The following is a 19,917-nucleotide window of genomic DNA, read 5'->3' on the forward strand; positions in this document are numbered from 1 at the left end:
GGGAGCTTTTCCGATGCAAACATCGGGTGACATTTGAGGTGCCAGAGGTGGTTCAGGACACGTGCAGGGAACTGCAAGCTCTAATGGAGCAATTTTGAGAGACAGGGCAGCATCCGTGGGCACTGGTGGGGAATCCCTTTGGCCAACGGAAAACATAGAAGATCACAGAATCACAGGATCACAGAATCACACAATTGTAGGGGTTGGAAGGAACCGTTGGAGATCATCTAGTGCAACCCCCCTGCCAAAGTAGGGTCACCTACAGCAGGTTGGACAGGAATGCAGCTGGGCGGCTTTTGAATATCTCCACAGAAGGAGACTCCACAGCCTCTCTGGACAGCCTCTTCCAGTGCTTTGGTGCCCTCAAAGTAAAGACATTTATCCTTGTGTTAAGATGGAATTTCCTGTGTTCCAGATTGTGCCCATTTCCCCTTGTCCTTTCGCTGGGCAGCAAAGAAAAGAGTCTGCCCTCATCCTCTTGACACCCTCCCTTTAGATATTGATAAGCATTGAGGAGATCCCCTCTCAGCCTTCTCTTCTCCAGGCTCAACAGACGCAGCTCTCTCAGCTGTTTCTCATAAAAGAGGTGCTCCAGTCCTACATTTTGCCCTGCTTCCACGCAGGATCCGGAACTCCACCATCTCATGGTCACTGCAGCCAAGGCTACCCCCAGCCTTCACATCCCCAACTAGTCCTTCTTTATTTGTCAGTAAAATGCCCAGCAGTGCACCTCTCCTCGTTGGTTTCCCCACCAGCTGTGTCAGAAAGTTCTCATCAATGCTCTGCAGAAACCTCTGGGACTCTGTGTGCCTGGCTGTGTTGTTTCTCCTGCAAATACCAGGGTGGCTGAGGTCCCCCGAGAGAACCAGGGCCTGTGACCATGAGGCTATTTCCAGCTGTCTGTAGAAGGCCTCATCAACTTCCTCTTCCTTATCTGGTGGTCTGTAGTAAACACCCACAACAGTGACTCCCACATTAGCCTGTCCCTTAATTCTTAACGATAAGCTCTCAACACATTCTTCATCCAGCTGCAGGCAGAGCTCAATGAGTTCCAGTTGCTCTGTCCCATAGAGAGCAACTCCACCACCTCACCCTGCTGGCCTGTCTTTCCAAAAAAGTACATAGCCATCTGTGACAGCATTCCAGTCCTGCGAGCTATCCCACCATGTCTCTGTAATTGCAATGAAACCATGGCCCTGTGACTGCACACAGATCTGTACTTCTTCCTGTCCATTAACCACACTGCGTGTGTACAGCCGTTTCAGAGAGGTCATCAAGCATGCAGGTTCCCTGGAGGAGAGCGAGAGGATCCATCACAGTCGTACACGCCCTGGAGGTGGTTGGCTTTCTGGATATCACCTTGGGAGTCCGCTAAGGAATATTTGTCACTGCTCTGGTTGGCTGTGGTTATTGCCCAGCTGGATGTGACAGTTTCAAGCCCGCCTCACCAAGCTGGCCAGCCTGCTGCCAAAGACTCCCTTGCCTCTTCTAGACAGGTGGATCCCATCCCTCTCTAAAAGGCCATGTTCATATTTTATTGTCATAAAAGCAAAAACCCTCATGATAGCACCAGCCACGTAGCCAGGAGTTGACATGCATTATGAGTCCGTTTCTGGCTGCTCCCTTCTCTACCTGGTAAAACAGAGGAAAAGACTTCTATGTAGTCTAAATCGACCCTCTTCTCCCTTAGAACTATTACCCATTGCCCTGTCGCAGCAGGCACTGCCCAAAGGGCAATGATGCCACGCTTGGTTTGTTCCTGTGAGCTGTCAGCAGGCAGTGCTCGGAGCCAGGCGCTGTTGCCTGCCACGGGGCCTGCACACCCTCATCCCACGAGCACAGCATGCAGCGGGCCAAAGAGCATGGCATTGGGTGGGTGTATCATCCACTACCATGCACGAGCCTCTGGGAAGATCAAACGATCCAACGGACTGCTATAAACTACACTGAGAGCCATGGGGGTGGGACCTTCAAACGCTGGGATGCCCATTTAGCAAAGGCCACTTGGTTAGGTAACATTTGAGCATCTGCTATGGAGCTCTCCCTGCCCAGTGAGAACTTTTCCATACTGTGAAAGGAGATAAAGTCCCCATAGGGCACATGAAGAATATGTTCGGGAAGAAAGTCTGGGTTATTCCTGACACAGGCAAAGGCAATCCTATCCGTGGGTTTTCTTTTGTTTAGGGCCCTTGGTGCACTTGGTGGGTGATGCGGGAAGATGGGGATGACCGATGTGTTCCTCAAGGGGATTTGATTTTGGTGAGAATGGCCAATGAATCAAATGATATGATATTTATTGCTAAATTACCACTATATGTCATCACTGATACGGTTGCTATATGCTCTATCTATGGCATTGCAGTGAAAGTGACCTAAATTAATGAAGAATGAACTTTGATGAAACTGAGCAAAGTGCAGAAGTGATGGAACCAGAAGTGGCTGCAGCAACTGGCACCCGGGAATTGTCTTGAGATCGACATCTTCAACCCACAGATGATGGGCATGGGCCATGCCGGCTACACCAGCTGCGAGCTCCAGATGCAGCCCGCAACAATTCAACACCACACACCATGTCTCCTGCCAGGAAAGACAGTTACAACAGATGGAGCCCAAAGTCATGGACTAAATGAACTCAAGGGACATTTCAGTGGGATGGCCCATGGACTAAGGGAATGATATCTGTGTGCATATATACGTATATGAAAGACAGGAAAATGGTGGTGATTTAAGGAAAAGTGTAAGACCTGGGCATGAGGTAGATGGTATAGAATAAGGGGCGGATGCTGTCCTGGTTTTGCCTGGGATAGAGTTCATATTCTTCCTGGTAGCTGTTGTGTTTTGGATTGACTATGAGAATAACATTGCTAACTCATATTGTTTTAGTTGTTGCTGAGTGATGCTTATATTGTCATGGACTTTTTCAACTTCCTGTTGAAGGTGAGGGGCCACAGACAAGACAAGCTGGCCAAAGGAATATTCCATCCCATAGACGTCATGCTCAGTATATAAATGGGATTAGCAGGGGGGCAGGGATCGGTGATCACGTCTCCGGACAGGCTGGGGAGTTAATCATAGGGAAGTGACAGCAATTTGTGTTGCATCACTTTATTTTGTTTATTATTATTATTATTAGTAGTAGTAGTAATAATATCTTTTCTGTTACCATTCTTTTAAACAATATTTATCTCAGCCCATGTCTTTTTTTTCTGTTTCTCCCTTTTCTCCCTATTCTACCTGGGACATCCCATTTCATTTAAGAGCTGTTATCTGACCAGCTACATCTGACTCAGTGTTGTGCAAGGGTCAGACCCAGTAGGATCAAGCCTCAAAAAAAGTAGTATAAACCCAGAAAAATATCAATAAGCAGGATTATGACAAGAGAAAAATTCAGGCTCGTGGTCTAAGATAAACTCTGGGCAATGTGCGGAGAAGAGGCGGTAGGTTATTGTCGGTGAAACAGCGTCCATTGGGCCTGTTTGTGTAGGGCATCCTTGAGCTCCTGGTTCCTCATGCTGTAGATGAAGGGGTTCACTGCTGGAGGCACCACCGAGTACAACACTGCCACCACCAGGTCCAGAGATGGGGAGGAGATGGAGGGGGGCTTCAGATGTGTAAACACTCCAGTGGTGATAAAGAGGGAGACCACGGCCAGGTGAGGGAGGCACGTGGAAAAGGCTTTGTGCCGTCCCTGCTCAGAGGGGATCCTCAGCACCGCCCTCAGGATCTGCACATAGGACAGCAGAATGAAAACAAAACACACAAATGCTAAACAGGCACTAACCACAATCAGCCCAACTTCCCTGAGGTATGAGTGTGAGCAGGAGAGCTTGAGGATGTGGGGGACTTCACAGAAGAACTGGTCCACGGCATTGCCCTGGCAGAGGGACAGTGAAAATGTATTGGCCGTGTGCAGGAAAGAATTGAGAAACCCACTGGCCCAGGCAGCTGCTGCCATGTGGACACAAGCTCTGCTGCCCAGGAGGGTCCCGTAGTGCAGGGGATGGCAGATGGCAACGTAGCGGTCATAGGCCATGATGGTGAGGAGAGAATACTCAGCTGAAGTAAAAATGAGAAAGAAAAAGAGCTGGACAGCACATCCTGCATAGGAGATGGCCCTGGTGTTCCAGAGGGAGTTGGCCATGGCTTTGGGGAGAGTGGTAGAGATGGAGCCCAGGTCAAGAACAGAGAGGTTGAGGAGGAAGAAGTACATGGGGGTGTGGAGGCGGTGGTCGCAGGTGATGGCGGTGATGATGAGGCCGTTTCCCAGGAGGGCAGCCAGGTAGATGCCCAGGAAGAGCCCGAAGGTCAAGAGCTGCAGCTCCCATGTGTCTGCCAATGCCAGGAGGATGAATTGGGTGATGGAGCTGCTGTTGGACATTTGCTGCCTCTGGGCAGGGGGACCTGTCCAAGGAGGAAAAGGCAGTGACAAACTGGGAGAGACTTTTCTGAGGAAATCCCAATGCCATTCCTCACAGAAATCCCCCTCCCACAGCTGAATGAGAAATGATCCAGCTCATTCCCAACCCCACAAACTCAGTGACACTCTACCTTATCGGGTACAATACTGCCTTGACACCAACTTTCCATGAGGGCACCTCTGGGGCACGAGTCAGAGGCAGAGTCAGAGGCAGAAGAGAAGCTGACCCGCACCCCCTCCCCAACTCCTGAGATGCAGAGTTCAACAGAGGGGTGGGGAAACAAGGAGAAACACGTCTGTGCTCTGAAAAAAGGAAGCGAGGAGAGGGAGTCAGACAGGCGTGCAGTGAAGCCTTCTCCTCATTGACAGTGTCTTCAGACAGAGACACTGCAGGGCACTTGCTTTTATGTTGTGCATCACTTGTAGGACACACACACATCTCCTTGACTGCAGGTGCAGCTGCCGAGAAGGCATCTCAGGCTCTGGACCCACTGGCTGTGGGGCGGGTGTGAGAGGAGAGCAGAGGCTTCCTGCCGAGAAGTTGTCTGAAGGTCAGGGGGTGGCCGGAGGTGCCAGGATCCCCCCTGCCTGGGCACTTCTGGCAGCAGCTCCCTCTCTGTCCCTGCCTGTGTCTGGGCTGCCAGGAGCTGCCCCTGCCTGGAGCTGCTTCTCTGCCCCCGGGTCTCCTCCCTGCCAGTGCCCCAGAGCCCATCCCACCCGCTGTGTGCTCAGCTCTGCCCTGCAGACCCCTCCTGGCAGCACAGCGCTGCCCGGGGGCATCTCTGGCTGTGCGGGGGCTCAGGAGGGGTTCAGGGAAGTGCTATTGAGAACGGGGGTCTCTGTGCCTTCTTCGTAAAGGAGAAATCCATTCCCACCACCCACTGCCCACCCACCAGCTGAGAGGAGAAATCCCACAGCACAGACTTGTTCTCTTTCAGGGGAAAGGTGCCTCGATGTCCTTCTTCAAAAGGGCCCTCTGCAAATGTCCTTGGGGTGATGGGGATCTGGAGCAGCCCTGACCCACACAGGTCCATCTCAGCAACAGAAGGCATCTGCCTTGCTGGCAGTCACTCCTTCCACCCACTGCTTCTCCCCACAGAAGCTCCGTGGGAGCTCCCCGGGCAGGCGGAGAGCTGACCCTGGCAGAGTCCCTGCCCCGGCACACAGCCCCTGGGGTGCAGGGACCCTGATGGCAAGGACAGCCCTGCCCACCCCTGCCTGCACACCCCTACGCACACTTCCACAACCATCCCCGGCAGAAGGCAGCCCTCGGGCCCTGTCCCTCTCACTGGGCAGCAGGGAAGCCCTGCTCTGGAGCACATCCTCCTCCTCTACAGCACAGAAACTGAGAGAGTCCTCCTGACAGAGCCCAGCAGCTCTCAGATGGACCAGCTTGAGGAGATCCCTCCAGGAACTGGAGCTGCATTGCCCGGCACCCCAAGACTTACCACGCAGAAGCTGGTGAATATTTCTGCCCCAGTGAGCTCTCAGCACCCCCCACTCCCAACTGCCTTTAAGCTCTCTCTGCCTCGCAGGTCTCCCCTCTCTGCCTGCAGGCAGTGTCCCCAGCCCTGCTCCTGGGCAGAGCTGTCTCTCTGCAGCGCTGCCCACTTGCCAGGAGCTCCCTCCGGCCCAGCAGCCTGGCCCAGCTCAGCAGCAGAGGACCAGCCCACAGTGCCACTCTCTCTGTCCCCTCTGGGCTCCTCCTTGGAGGTGTCCCTGGGGCTCCAGGGGAACCACCTGTGAAAAAGGCTGATGCAATCTCTGATGTTCCCTCCCTCAGCTGTGCAGAGACACTTACTTCCATCTGTGTCATTTCTCCCAGCTGAAGAAGAGCTGGGCACGAGTACCCCCTCTTCTTGTCCCATCAGTAGCACACACACTGTCTTGGACTCTTGGTACCAGGAGTCCTTATGGCAAGTCACCGCTTGCCTGGTGCCACAGCTGGGGGGGCTTCAGCCCAAACGTGCAGCAATGATCTCAGCCAGGGGCACAGACAGGACGAGCTGGAGCCGTTCCTGTGGTAGACAGAGCTGTGACATTGTGCAAGAGCTCAGTCCAGCTGGTCTTCAAGGACTCAAGCTTAGCTGCAGTCCAGATGGCAATTCAATCTAACCCTGAAAAGCAATTCAAGGGCACCAGAATGAGTGTTTACTCCTTCAGGAAGAGTTCAAGGAGAAACAAAGCCACTGTGTGGCCACTGCTGAGTTTCATAAGAACAGGTGCTGATAGATCTGAAATACTCCATGTCCTCTTCGCCTCAGTCTGCCCCAGCAAGGTCTCCCAGGCCTCGGGCTCAAGGATGGAACCTGCAGGAGAACCACCAGCAACGGCTGGGGTCAAGTCCTCGAGCAAACACAATCCTTACCAGTCTATGGACAGGAGAGGTGGAAACTGAGGGAGCTGAGAGGGCAGCCAGTGTCACAGTGGTCACTCTGCTTTGTCTTTGGAAGATCACGGAGACTGGTGGAATTGTCTGCTCACTGGCAGCGCCCAAAACGTGCATGCCCCAAAGAATTAGCAGGGGAGCTGAAGGCTGTGCCCCAGAGCATGTCCACTCAGGGACTTCTTCTGTGTGTTTGAAACAGAAGGTGACGGGATTTACCCAAAGCAGATCGCACCTGGCCATCCTCTTTGCTTTCTGTGCTGAAAGGACAGGATTGCTGGGCAGAGAGAGCGGTAACTTTTACTGGGAAGTCAGAAGGGCATTCAGCATCACCCCCACCTTGTTTCTAACTGAGGACAGTAGAATCTGCATGGGTAGATAAGCAAGTGGGTAAAAAAACAGCTGAACTGCTGGGCTTGGAGGCACGTGGTTCCTGCATGGTACTGTGCCTGGAGGTATCTCTCCAGTAGGGTTCTGCAGGGGTCGATATCGTAATATGCCCTGTTTGAAATGTTTATAATGACCTGGAGGACATAAGAGTGAAAACTGAGTAGGAGGGTGGTGCTGCACCGCAGCGGGACCCTCCCAGAGGATCTTTGATCTCCATGTTTGGAGGTTTTCAGGTTTCAGCTCCACAGTCACAGCAGACCAGAGTCTGAGGTTGGCGATTTCCCACCCTTTGGTGGGAGGCTGGACCACAGACACCAGCAAACCCTTTCCCTACAGCCCTTCCCTGAGCCTGGATGTGAGGGTGGCTACAGCAGATGCCCATGGGACAATTCAGGGTGGAACTGTCCTGTGATCAGTGGGTCTCTAGTTCGACCTTTAGTTCCAAGCAGGGCTAGCTCTGAGGTCGAGCAGGTTGCTCAAGACACAGCAGCGTCCCAGTGCAGACTCTGCACACGAGAGCCACACATCAGACACCATTACAGACACGGGGACAAGGCATTTGACCAGCTCGTTGAACCCAGAAATCGGTATGCCATGCCTCCTGAGATTCCCACAAGCACCTAAGATTTTGTCCAGGGAAGTGTGATTCCTTTTTCGGTGTCCTGCCTGTCTCCGGCCCCATGTGGTGCTTTAGGATGTGAAGAGAATCAAACCCAACCTTTGGACTAGATTAGTTTCATTTTCCATGCTGGAATGCGGGGCAGATGAAGGCAGCTCTGAGCTCTCTGCTGCACAGCTCGGACTTCCGAGAATGGAAACACAGGTAATCTTCTGGTGTGATCACCGATTTGCCTGCCTTTGTGCCTTTTCACTAACCTGGGATCTGTCCGTCGGCCTGAGAAACTACTCCCCTATTCCACCTCCCTCTCTTCATAAAAGGAGGGAACAAAGATATGGAGCATGGATGACTTAAGGACACTACTGTAATCTTTACATTATAAGAGAGAGAAAAGATAGTACAACTAATTCCAAACTATCCTTCAGATGCATTCTGATTCTTCCTTCTTTCCAAAGCTCAGCCACCTTAGATCTTGAAAGGACTGCCTCAAATCTCTCCAACTAAAATCCCACAAGCCTTCTCTCAGAGAAGTCTTTTTAGCACAGGACAACTCTGCCCGTCACTTCTGCCCTATGCCCAAACTCTGTTTTGCAGTTGGGCGAAGTCAAGGTGTCAAGGTACTCCCTTGCAACATCTTCCCTACAAAAGTTGTCTTCTCTTCATGCTGATCCCACTTGCATGGCCTCATGTTATGTACAGCTCCATCCTCCTCTTGCAGAGCCCCACTGGGTGACCAGTTTTCCCTTTCTTTCCTGCCCATTCACCTTCACAACCTTTTTGTATTTTATGCATACCAAATATTATCTGAAGCAACACATTTATTGCCCCCAGCTTCACCCATTTCCAACTGCAGGCTGAGCTATTTCTCCTCTTTGAGCAGACATTGTGCAAAGCTGCTCCAGGTATGGAAACTCACTTAAATGCAGCACATTAATTGGGGCTCAATCAAATATAAAAAATGTATCCTGAGCTAGTTTTTCAGAGGCAGTTTCAAAGTGGCAAAGCAGATTCAAAGTGTCTGAAGGAACTGGGGGGTTTTAACCTGGAGAAAAGCAGGCTGAGGGGAGACCTTATTGCTCTCTACAGCTACCTGAAAGGAGGTTGTAGAGAGGTGGGGCTTGGTCTCTTCTACCAAGTAGCAAGCGATAGGACAAGAGGAATTGGGCTCGAGTTGCACCGGGGGAGGTTTAGATTAGACATTAGGAAAATAGTCTTGACTGAGAGGGTTATCAAGCATCGGACCAGGCTACCCGGGAAGGGGTTGAGTCACCATCCCTGGAGGTATTGAAAAGACATGTAGGGGTGGTGCTGAGGGACATCGTTTAGTGGTGGACCTGGTTAACAGTTGGAGTCAATGATCCTAAAGGTCCCTTCCAACCTAAACGATTCCATGATTTTATGGTTCTATGATTCCATGATTCTATGATTCCATGATTCTATGATTCCATGATTCTATTCTACATAAATTCTGAGAGCCAACTTACAAAGAGAGAGGGGAAAATAGGTGAAGCTGTATTTTCTAGACTCACTAATTCTCTGTCAGTAAAGAGAAGGTCCCACAGCCTGTGGGACGTTTTCATTAGTTGGCCCTATGGGAAGTTTTGTTTCTTGGGTCTCTTGGCTCGAGCCTGCTGCGTTCCTATTTCCAGCAAGGGCAAAAGTTCCCGTTCAGGTATCAAACTTTTGCCCATCCTGCCCGGAGAGCCAGGACAGTTGTGTCACACAACATTCAGTGTCAGAGTGAAGATGGAAAAGAAGTGTGAATTGAAATGATTTGTCCTCCAATGGAAACTCAAATCCTGAGCTGGCTGGACCACATTGGCTGCAGTTAGACATAAGTTACCTGAGACAAATGTGAGTTCAGACCTGGTTGGCAGAGTTTCTCACAGCCCTCACTGAGGAGAGCAGGGTGTTGCGAGAGGGGAGCGAGTATCTGTTCCCCAAAGCCCAAGGTAGTGCCCAAACCATCTTTCCCTTGGCCTCTGGCATCTCATGCCTTGAGATGCAAGAAATGCGGGGCCTTCTGTCAGTAATCCTCCAACAATCCTTCAGGCGGTTGTGTGAGTTCCCTATCAGTATCTAAAAAAAGTAACACCCTCCCCCAAAACTAAACAAGCAAAAGCCCCACCAATCACAAAAAAACAATCCAAAGCCACCAACAAACATTAATCTGCCTAAATCTAAATGCAGCAGTTTGCATCTTGGACAGCCGCTCTGGGCAGTGCCAGTGAAATCAGTATTTGCAGCGTGAGCCGTGATACCCCATCCTCAAGAACAAATCCAAAGCAGTTCAGAGGAAGGGTGGTCTTTCAAAAGTCACTGTTTGAGTCCTCAGGTGGCATGGACACTGCTGATTCCCCACTCCATAGCGGCAGAGGCTGGAGCCCCTTTGCAGGATGGGCTTCTTGCCAGGAAGCCACAGCTATGGGGGTATCTCACCTGGTTCTTACTGTCCCTTAGCTCAGCATCCATTTCCGTGTATTTCACTCTTTTCTATGTCTACTCTTTCTACATGTCGGAATGACAGAAAAGCAAACATTTCCTAAAAGTTTGTCATAATGTCCTTGCTATAGACAAGAAGCCCATCAACCCTGGAGGCAGCCAAGAACATTGCCATGAGCACCAAGAAGATCCAAGAAGCTCAAGGCCTCTTCTGAAGGGCAGCAAATTCTTGCAACTGTGATTTGAGCCTGGAAGTGGGAAGGAATTTTCGTCTGTGCTTGGAGGAGGAATAAGTGTGTTGTGGCAGTATGTCAGGGCCGAAGGCCCTTGCGCAAATCAGGGATGATGGAGACATTTCCATCTTGTGTGCATGCCTCAGGGCAGGAAATGGGGCATGCCCGCTGCTGGGGGTGTGTGTACTCAGTCATGCCTCATGAGCTGACCTTGTTCTCTTGTGCAAGAAAGAAGAAAACAGGAGGACTGAGTTTGCCATACCTCAGTCAGCCAGTGGGAAACAAAAAAGTAAAGACATTGGGAGAGGAGGGTCGGAGAGGGGGAGGCAGATTAGGAGGAGGAAAGAAGGGGGAAAGTGATGATTGCTGTGTTCAAACATTGGGAAGCCAAGACCCAGCTTGTTTGCCTTTCTTCTGAAGATGGATCTTGGTTTTTCTTTTCAGGGGGGGAGGGGGGGCGGAGTTGGCGGGGGAGGTGTGTGACCCTGTCAGACTAGCTTTCACAGTTGTCCTCTGCTAGGAAGCCCAGAGAACACGAGGGCTGGCATGCATCTACTGGGATTTAGACGTGTCCACTAGCGGGGCTTGATTCAGCTGCCCACTTCTCACTGCCAATAGGGAGGTGCCCTGAGGAGTCCCAGGCATGCAAGAATGGCAGCCCTCAGCTTGGCTGGGTAACGGAAGAGGAAACAGCATGTTTAGCGTAAGTTTTCTCCCACTCCTGGGCAGGTGTGGCATTTCACAGCTCCCACCTGCAGGATCACAATCGTGTTTACTTTAAAGAAGGAAGCAAGCCAGGGAAGATTTGACACTCTTCAACACCAGACCTGTATTTCTTTAAGACACAAATTCCCCTCTCCCGCTTCTCATTCCACAACCAGTCCACAGATTCTGCACTTCTAAAGATAGACCTGGGACACAAAATATGCACTTACGAATTGTCCATGCTTGGTCAAAGGAGACCCACAACCTGTGCCTTCCTGGTGGATCTCAAATAGTATGAGCTCTCGACGCAGGCCACAGTTTTTCTGAGTGCATTTCCTAGAGCCCCCTTGACCTCCCTGTTCCGCAGGCTGTAGAGGAGAGGATTGACCATGGGCGTGAGGATGGTGTAGAAAAAGGAGAGCACTTGATTGAGCTGCCTCAGTGAGGCTGTCCTGGGTATCATATAGACAACGACGAGGGTGCCATAGAAAACAGTGACCACCATGAGGTGAGAGGAGCAGGTGGAGAAGGCCTTCTGCCTCCCCATGGTGGTGGGGATCCTCAGGATCGCAGCTATGATGCAGATGTAGGATACCAAAGTGACTACAAACGGGACGACTACATCCAGAAAACAGATTATGAAAGTCACCAGTCTAAGCACGGTGGTGTCACTGCAGGCGAGCTCTAGCAACGGGGCAAAATCACAGAAGAAGTGATCAATTGCATTGGGACCACAGAAGTGTAACTTGGAAAATTGTCCAGTGACTATGGTAGACATCAGTAATCCTGCTAGCCAGGACCCAGCCGCCAGCTGGAGACAGAGCTTCCAGTTCATGAGGCTTGCATAGAGCAGGGGTTGACATACGGCCAAGTACCGATCATAGGACATGGTGGCCAGCAGGTAGCACTCAGCACCTGCAAAACAGCCAAAGAAAAAGAACTGCGTCATGCAGCCTTGAGCAGAAATGGTTCTGTCCCTGGTTAGGAAGCTGGCCAGCAGCCTGGGCAGGATAGTGGAGGTATAGCAGATTTCTACACTGGATAAATTCCCCAGGAAGAAGTACATGGGAGTGTGAAGATGCCGATGTGCCACCACCAGCACAACAACGAGGATGTTGCCAAACATGGTCACCATGTAGATCATGAGAGAGAGGATGAAGAGAGGCACCTGAAGCTTGGGGACGTTACTCAATCCTAGCAGGAGGAACACCACTGGTGAGGTCTGGTTGTCCTATTCCTCTTTCTCCATGAGGTGCTGTAGGACCTTCTTTTCCCCATGAGGCAGGAAGGGAACCTGGGGAAGGGCATGCGTTTCTGTGTTTTTTGTGAAAATGAACTGGGAAGAAGTCACTGCCAGAGACAACATGGAGGTTTTCCCCTATTTGACTGAATTCCGACTTGGTTTAGGGGCACTATTCCTGGCGAAAGGGCAAGAAAAGGTTCTTTGAGAGAGCCAAATTGCTCTTCTTTGAAGAATCTCCTCTGATTAGAGAGGTGAGTTGCCGCATCGAGGTGCCTATTTCTGTGGAATGAAAGAGAATGTTCATTTGATCACATTAGATCGTGATGTGTGAAGTTATTGCCAGGACCACCCAGCATAGGTTTTAGCCAAATTTCAAGCAAGAGAAAGACGGGCCAGAGAGGAAAACTCCATCATGCAAAAAAGCCTTTAGGGGAACGCATCGTGCCGTAGACAGCTTCTTTCCACTGAGGAAGAATGGACAGCGAAGAGGGCTAGTGGTCTCAACTCCCTGAAACATTTGCTTTCTGATGATGCAATTCTGTCCCTGGACAGTCCATCTCTTTCCACTGACCAAGAGTGGCCAGGACTTACTAGCTTGGTAGCTGAAGGCACTGCAAAGGGTCTGTTAGACAGGAGACTCACAAGCAGATATGAACTTGGGAGAGAAGGGTGGGAAAAACGGGATTCCAGAGAAGAGGTCCCTGAGGTTCTAAGCCAAATGAGGAAAAGCGATGTTGCACAAGGAGGAGGCAAAAAGGACAGGGGTGACGATCATTTGCTGGACATCTCTTCCTCCTCACCTTACATTTCTGGGTGCATTTGGGCTGCCTCCCTGCAGCAGCGCAGCACCTGGACCTCAGCATTGCCACCTGAGTGCTCAGGGCTCCCTGTTCAGCACTGCAATGAAGACACAAGAGTGTCCTGGGGGTGAGTGGGGGCTGAGGCGGTGCAGGATCCTCATGAAGCACAGGTTTCCAGTAAATGCCTGATACACACCTGGTTGCCTGCCCAGGGAACGCCTGTGGCTGAAAGAGAAAGTCCACACCACCTCTCTGGGCTTCCATAATACTCGGGTCAGACAAAATACTGTCTCTGATGATGCTCTGCCTCAAACTTCACACATTTTACAGAGAGTTGGAGATGGCCAAGGCAGGCACCTGGACAGCCCAGAGAGTTCCTGGCACAGAGGAGCCCTTTGACTCAGTGATTCAGCGCACCTACACTGGGATGCATTGTTCCAGAAGGTGTTTCCATGGGGAGGGTACCCCAGAGTCAGTGCTCTCAGTAAATCACACCCCATGCGGACGGCTGAGAGACAGCTGTGAGAGAGCTGAGGCATTGAGGTGAAGCCCTAAGACACAAGCAAGATGGAGAAAGAGACAGAGAGAGAATAAGAGTTGAGACATTAAAGGACGTGTGTTGGCACGCTGGCCCCATACCCTCCTCTCCAACCTCTTCATGTCCACGGAGGTGTCCGAGTGCCCATCAGCTGATGCCCTGCAGCTCTGTCTCTGCACTGACAACCACGCTGCCTGTATCTGTTCAGTGGTGTCAAGGACCCAGGGAGGGTATCCAGAGGAAAGAGTGAGCTGGGATAAGAAGACGTGCAGGACAGGGCTGTACCAAGACACATGGTCCCACTTCCTAGTGGCCGCTGTGCAAAGAGCCACTGGCACATTAATGACACCCACCTCAGCAAACCCAGCACCTACCTGTAGTCCCCAGCAGGATGTCACAGCCCTTCCTCTGAGGGCAATGGAGCATGAAAGGCAAGGTCGGGGGCTATCTCCTGCCTCTTCCCCATTCCACCCTCCCCTTTCCAATTCTGCCTGCAGACCCTGACCCATGACTTAGTCACTGCTCTGTCCTTGCACTCACCTGTCACCATCTCCTTCTGAGAGTCTTCAGCAGCACCTGAATATCCCCTTCTCTGCAGTGCCTCCCGGGTTTATAGAAGAGGCTCCTGAAGGTTCCTGCTGCAGCTCAACTCTCTGTGTCACAGCAAGTGAGCCCTGTGCAAGTGAAGCCCTGGGGGGATGAAAGCCCTGAGCTGCCCTCCCTTGGACCTTTGTGCTCTTCGGAGGTGGGGAAACGAGCTGGGGAACGAGCCGTGATCTCTTCCAGCTCACGGAGCAGAACTATAATGAGATGCTCCTCACAGCTTCTCCTTCTAGACTCCATGAATGGTCGGTGGGGAAGAAGGAGTGATTTACTCCAAACTGAGGAGACTGGGAACGTGGGACAGGATAAGCCCCCCACAGGGGTGCCAGGCTTTGCCCATTAAGGAGAGGGGAAACCCAAACCTTCCCCAGAGGCCAAGACGCTTTATTTGCTGTTCAATATATTCATCGATGATCTGGATGAAGGGATAGAGTGTACCATCAGCAAGTTTGCTGATGACACTAAACCGGGAGGAGTGGCTGACACGCCAGAAGGCTGTGCTGCTTTACAGCGTGACCTGGACAGGCTGGAGAGTTGGGCAGGGAGGAACCTATTGAAATTCAACAGGGTAAATGTAGGGTACTGCGTCTGGGGAGGAATAATCCCACACATCAGTACAGGTTGGGGGCTGACCTCCTGGAGAGCAGTTCTGTGGAAAGGGACCTGGGAGTCCTGGTGGACAACAGGATGCCCATGAGCCAGCAATGTGCCCTGGCGGCCAAGAGGGCCAATGGCATCCTGGGGTGCATCAAGAAGAGTGTGGCCAGCAGGTCGAGGGAGGTCATCCTCCCCCTCTACTCTGCCCTGGTGAGGCCGCATCCGGAGTACTGCGTCCAGTTCTGGGCTCCCCAGTTCAAGAAGGACAGGGAACTGCTGGAGACAGTCCAGCAAAGGGCTACGAAGATGATTAGGGGATTAGAACATCTTTCATATGAGGAAAGGCTGAGGAACTTGGGTTTCTTTAGTCTAGAGAAAAGAAGACTGAGGGGGGATCTTATTAATGCTTTCAAATACTTAAAATACTGAAACCAGGACAGGGAGGATGCCAGAGGGATGGGAGGAGTCTTTTTTCAGTGGTGCCCATTGATAGAACAAGGGGTAATGGGCACAAGCTTGAACATAGGAAGTTCCATCTTAACATGAGGAGGAACTTCTTCACTTTGAGGGTAGTGGAGCACTGGAACAGGCTGCCCAGAGAGGTTGTGGAGTCTCCCACTCTGGAGACATTCAAAACCCGCCTGGAAGCTGTCCTGTGCAACCTGTTTTAGGTGACCCTGCTCTGGCAGGGGAGGTTTGACTAGATGATCTCCAGAGTTCCCTTCCAACCCTGACTATTCCGTGATTCTGTGATTCTGTGCTGGGGGCTAAAGTGAGCTCAGCTGCTGATCTAGAGTGACAGTTAGGACTCCACCCTCCTAGAGAAATGGTGCACAGGGTTCTGCTTGGTTCCGGCTTTAGGTTAAGGGAGCTGACTTAGGTTAAGCTCTGCTGACTTGCTCCTCATGACAAGAGGACCCCTCAGGTCTCTCCTCTGAGTGCAAAGGGACGTAATTTAGGGTAGCAACTGCACAGAGCATTGTCTCCAGTGGAGTCAGACTTGGTGGTCAGGGCTGTGTCCCAGTAGGGTCTTGAAAACTTCAAAGAGTGGACATTCCATAGCCTGCGTGGACAACTTGTTCCAATGTCTGTCTGTCTGATGTTCTTCCTGTTCCAGGTCAGAATCTCCTGTTTCAGGTTATAGAATCATAGACTCCTAGGATGGTTAGAGTTGGAAGGGACCTTAAAAATCATCTTCTTCCAACCCCCTGTCATGGGCACCTTCCACCAGTCCAGGTTGCTCAAAGCCCCATCCAGCCTGGCCTTGAACACTTCAAGGGATGGAACAGCCACAGCTTCTCTGGGCAACCTGTGCCAGTGTCTCACCACCCTCAGAGTGAAGAATTTCTTTTCCCATATCCAATCTAAATCTCCCCTTTTCCAGTTTGAAGCCATTCCCCCTCGTCCTATCACTACATGCCCTTGTAAAAAGTCCCTCTCCAGCTTTCTTGTAGGTCCCCTTTAAGTACTGGAAGGCCACTGTAAGGTCTCCCTGGAGCCTTCTCTTCTGCAGACTGAAGAACCCCAACTCTCTCAGCCTCTCTTCATAAGAGAGGTCTCCATCCACCTGCATCATAAGAATGGAACCATGTAGTTACCAAGGCTAATGGTTTCTTCACAAGCAGAGTCCTTTTGTAACTGTAAGGTTGCAGCTGTTCCTGGTGGGGGTCTCTGCAGATCCATCTCTGATCACACATGAAGCCTTGCTCCAGATGTGCCCCAGCTGTTGGTGGCTTTCGATGTGTGTGAGGCCAGAGCGGGGGGACGAGGGGCCCATGAGCAGCCCTCCCTCGGCAGATCCCACCACCCTTCAGGCACACTAGCTGAAGGGGGGTTTAGCAGGTGGGTGGGACAAGACAATCTCCAGAGACCCCCTCCAAAACCCTACCGGTGTGATCCTGGGATTCTGTGAGTGATCTGGTTTGAGCCAGTGCACGTGAAGGAATTTTTTCCTGGATGATATTTACGTTCACTCTTGGCTCTAGTTAAGGTCTGACCCACGCTTTGACTCCAGGGGAGCTTTTCTGTCAAAAACAAGAGCATTTTTCCTTTCCCACTTGGGTTCTGATAGTGACTCCCAGACACCTTGGCCACCTTTTTCCTCCACAAGACAGCTTGCTTCCAGACACTGCTTCCCTGACTGAAGGGAGCTAAGGGTCCTCACTGGTGCCTACCTGAGGCTGGTGGCAGCTGAAGAAGTGTGTCCTGATCAACCTGTGCAGGTACAGTCTGGAGAGTCAGGCCCGGCAAGGACTCAGAGCCCATTTTGCCAATTTGTACCATGCTGTTCCTCCAGGAGTTCCTCAGCTCTTGCAACGTTGAGGTCTATGGTCAGCAGGGCCCTGTGAGCCTTGTGCAGAGGGCAGGAGAGAGCCAGTCAGCCTTCTCCAGCCCATGAGTCTCTCTAGGAGAAGACCCAGGTCTGCCTTAGGCACTGGTTCTGTCCAGCTCCTGGACCCTGGTCTTCATGGTCTCCTCATTGCCTGCACCCGGGCATTGGAGTCCAGGATGTTTGCAGCCCTGCTCCAGTTGCTGGAAGACAGACCTCGTATCCTCCTCACCGGTGATTCCAGCTTGAAGTTCACTGCCATTCACACATGCCCACTAAGAACAGAGGATGCGCCCGCACAGAAGGTAGTTGGAAATCGGCTCCAATGAGAACACGGGACACAGGCTACTGCAGGGCTCCATCAGAGAAGCCTGCTGACTAGAAACCTGTTTCCACTCACACGGTCCCTTTTCCCCCCTTTGCTCTGTTTTCCTATTTTGTTGCCAAACCACTTTCCTGCTGGTTCTGTTTTCCTTTACACTCAAAAGGAGTTTTCCAGGGCTACACACAACAGGGACTTATCCAAGAGTGCCGATTTCAGTATATATATAGCAACACACGGATTATGGTGCTGTAGGCATCCTAGTCAAGGGAAGGCTTAAAGGGAAATTGCAAGGAGACTTTTGCAATGGCTGCGTGGGTCTGTAGAAGAGATGCTTCTGAAATGATCATAGAATCATGGAGTGATTGAGGTTGGAAAAAGCCTTTAAGATCATCGAGTCCAACTGTTAACCTAACACTGCCAAGTCCAGCAGTTAATTTTGAAGGTGACTCATTTTGGCTCATTTTGGAGCTGGTTAATTCTGAAGGGGGTGACTCAACTCAATCCTTTGGTTCCATGTCAATCCCCTCTCTCAGACCAGTGTCTCCTCTTGTCGATGTAGATGATGAGTTGGGAGGGTCCCTGGACCACCCAGGGGATTAATGACTGAAGTGCTCTGGCTGCACACTTGCACAGGCTTGATGCCCAGCTACACCACCATGAGAAATGTAACAGAATTCATACAGCTTTTGCCAGAAATATCAGTTCCTAGCTGGCAGTCCAGAATACCCATGCAAGCCAGCAAGGCTGGAGAGGCATTTCCTGAGTCTGAAGACAAGTGGGCTGGATCAATATTTGTTTCATGCCACTGGGTAAAAACACAGAGAAAAGCAGAATCCTTACAGAGGGCAGTTCTGGTGTCCCATTTCAAGAAGGAAGAGGAAGCCCAAGAAAAGGGAAGGAAGGGTCAAAAACACAACATGGTATTAGTTACCCTTGTCACGCATTCAACTGACTGGGTACTGAAATTGATCCTCACAACCGTACCACATCTTTCCTGAAGACCTTTCCAGTCATTCCAGAGTGGAAAGTCCTCCTTTTCACACCGCTGCTGGTGTTTTATCTGCTCACTGTCACGGGGAATGCAGTCACCATTGTCGTCATTTGACTCTGCCGCTATACCACACCCCCATGGATCCCTTCCTCAGCACCTTGTCCTTCTTGGCCATTTGGTTCACTTTGGTCATTCCCCTAACATGTTTGGCAGTCTCTGTGGCTGCTTACAAGTCACAGACCTTCTCCTCTGTCTTCCTGGGCCCAGCTGAGTTTAACCTATGTGCTGGGATGTGTTTCCTTTGCTGCAGTGCCATTTGCAACCCCTCATACTACTCTGTCCTTACGAACTCCTGGTTGTGCTCCATGCTCATCTTTAGCTGCTGGGGAATGACAACTCTATCCATGCTCAGCCCACCAACTTGTATGCCATCGGACCCTCTGTGCCCAGTGTAGAGACTGCTTCTTCTGCGGCATTGTCCCTTTGCCGGGAGCAGCCCGCGTGGGCTCCAGCTACTATGAAACATGAGCGTTGCTCTCTCCTCTTATTTTCAGATAATTTAGGTGTCACCCAACAGAATAAGAACACACAACCCTTTGGGTGTTTGAACTGACCCAGAAAATGGAAAGTGGGACTGTGACCTCTGTTGCACTGACTCAGTATGCTCATCCTGCTGTAGGTGACTGAGCCTGAGCCGCATACAGCCAGTGGTTTAACCTCAGAAAGTTTTCCAGGCACAGCCAGTGCAGAAATTCCCCTGTGCCAGACTAGAGGCAAAGAACAAGCCGGGCGATTGGGTTCTAAGACAAGCCTGAGCCCCAAGCTCAAATGTCCATGCAAGCATGGAGCACCGCCCTATACTGAACTTCCCATTTTACTCCTTGGGTGAGTGCTACCCATTCTGCCCTGGACAGAGCCTGTGGGGACAATACAGTCTGTGGAGAAGCTTTGCATCCCTGCTTCAAACCCACCATCTCCTCCCCACCCTCTCCTCCCCTTGCATTTTGAATCATCCTAACTTTGGGGGTCATCTGCTCTGCTTCTTTCTATGTCTAAAAGCAAGTGCAAAGATGAAGGGGAAAACATCAGTCTTCATTGCATGTATTTTTTCTTGTGCTTCCTTCTGTTAGATGTGTATTTTGATGTAAAAAAAGAAAACCCACTAAGTTAATGAGTCAGAGATTTGAGACTTGAATAATGAGTTTCATGTACTTCGTTGCAGGTGCCTATGAGAACTTGTTTCCCCAAGGCTCCCTCTACAGTCAATGGAGACACGAGAAAATGCTAGAGACTGGGTCC

At 51.1% G+C, this 19,917-nt stretch overlaps 2 protein-coding genes across 2 annotated transcripts in view; both read right to left on the reverse strand.

The window, feature by feature from the left end:
• Positions 1–3,442: 3,442 nt before the first annotated feature.
• LOC309685665 (olfactory receptor 14A16-like) overlaps positions 3,443–19,917 on the reverse strand; it is a gene marked incomplete at both ends in the record, with an annotated part of 39,629 nt that continues 23,154 nt past the window's right edge. The window contains one exon of the mRNA XM_082501395.1: positions 3,443–4,084. Within this exon, the coding sequence (XP_082357521.1) occupies positions 3,443–4,084 (642 nt within the window). The remainder of the gene's footprint in view (positions 4,085–19,917) is intronic.
• On the reverse strand, positions 7,670–17,238 carry LOC309685680 (olfactory receptor 8A1-like; the record flags this gene model as incomplete). Its single annotated transcript, XM_082501409.1, has 3 exons — positions 7,670–7,699; positions 11,458–12,414; positions 17,200–17,238. 3 exons carry the CDS (start codon positions 17,236–17,238, stop codon positions 7,670–7,672), a joined length of 1,026 nt encoding a protein of 341 aa, XP_082357535.1.

This window comes from Vanellus vanellus, assembly GCF_965231255.1.
Source record: "Vanellus vanellus genome assembly, contig: HAP1_SCAFFOLD_185, whole genome shotgun sequence".
In the NCBI taxonomy this organism is placed as follows: Eukaryota; Metazoa; Chordata; class Aves; order Charadriiformes; family Charadriidae; genus Vanellus; species Vanellus vanellus.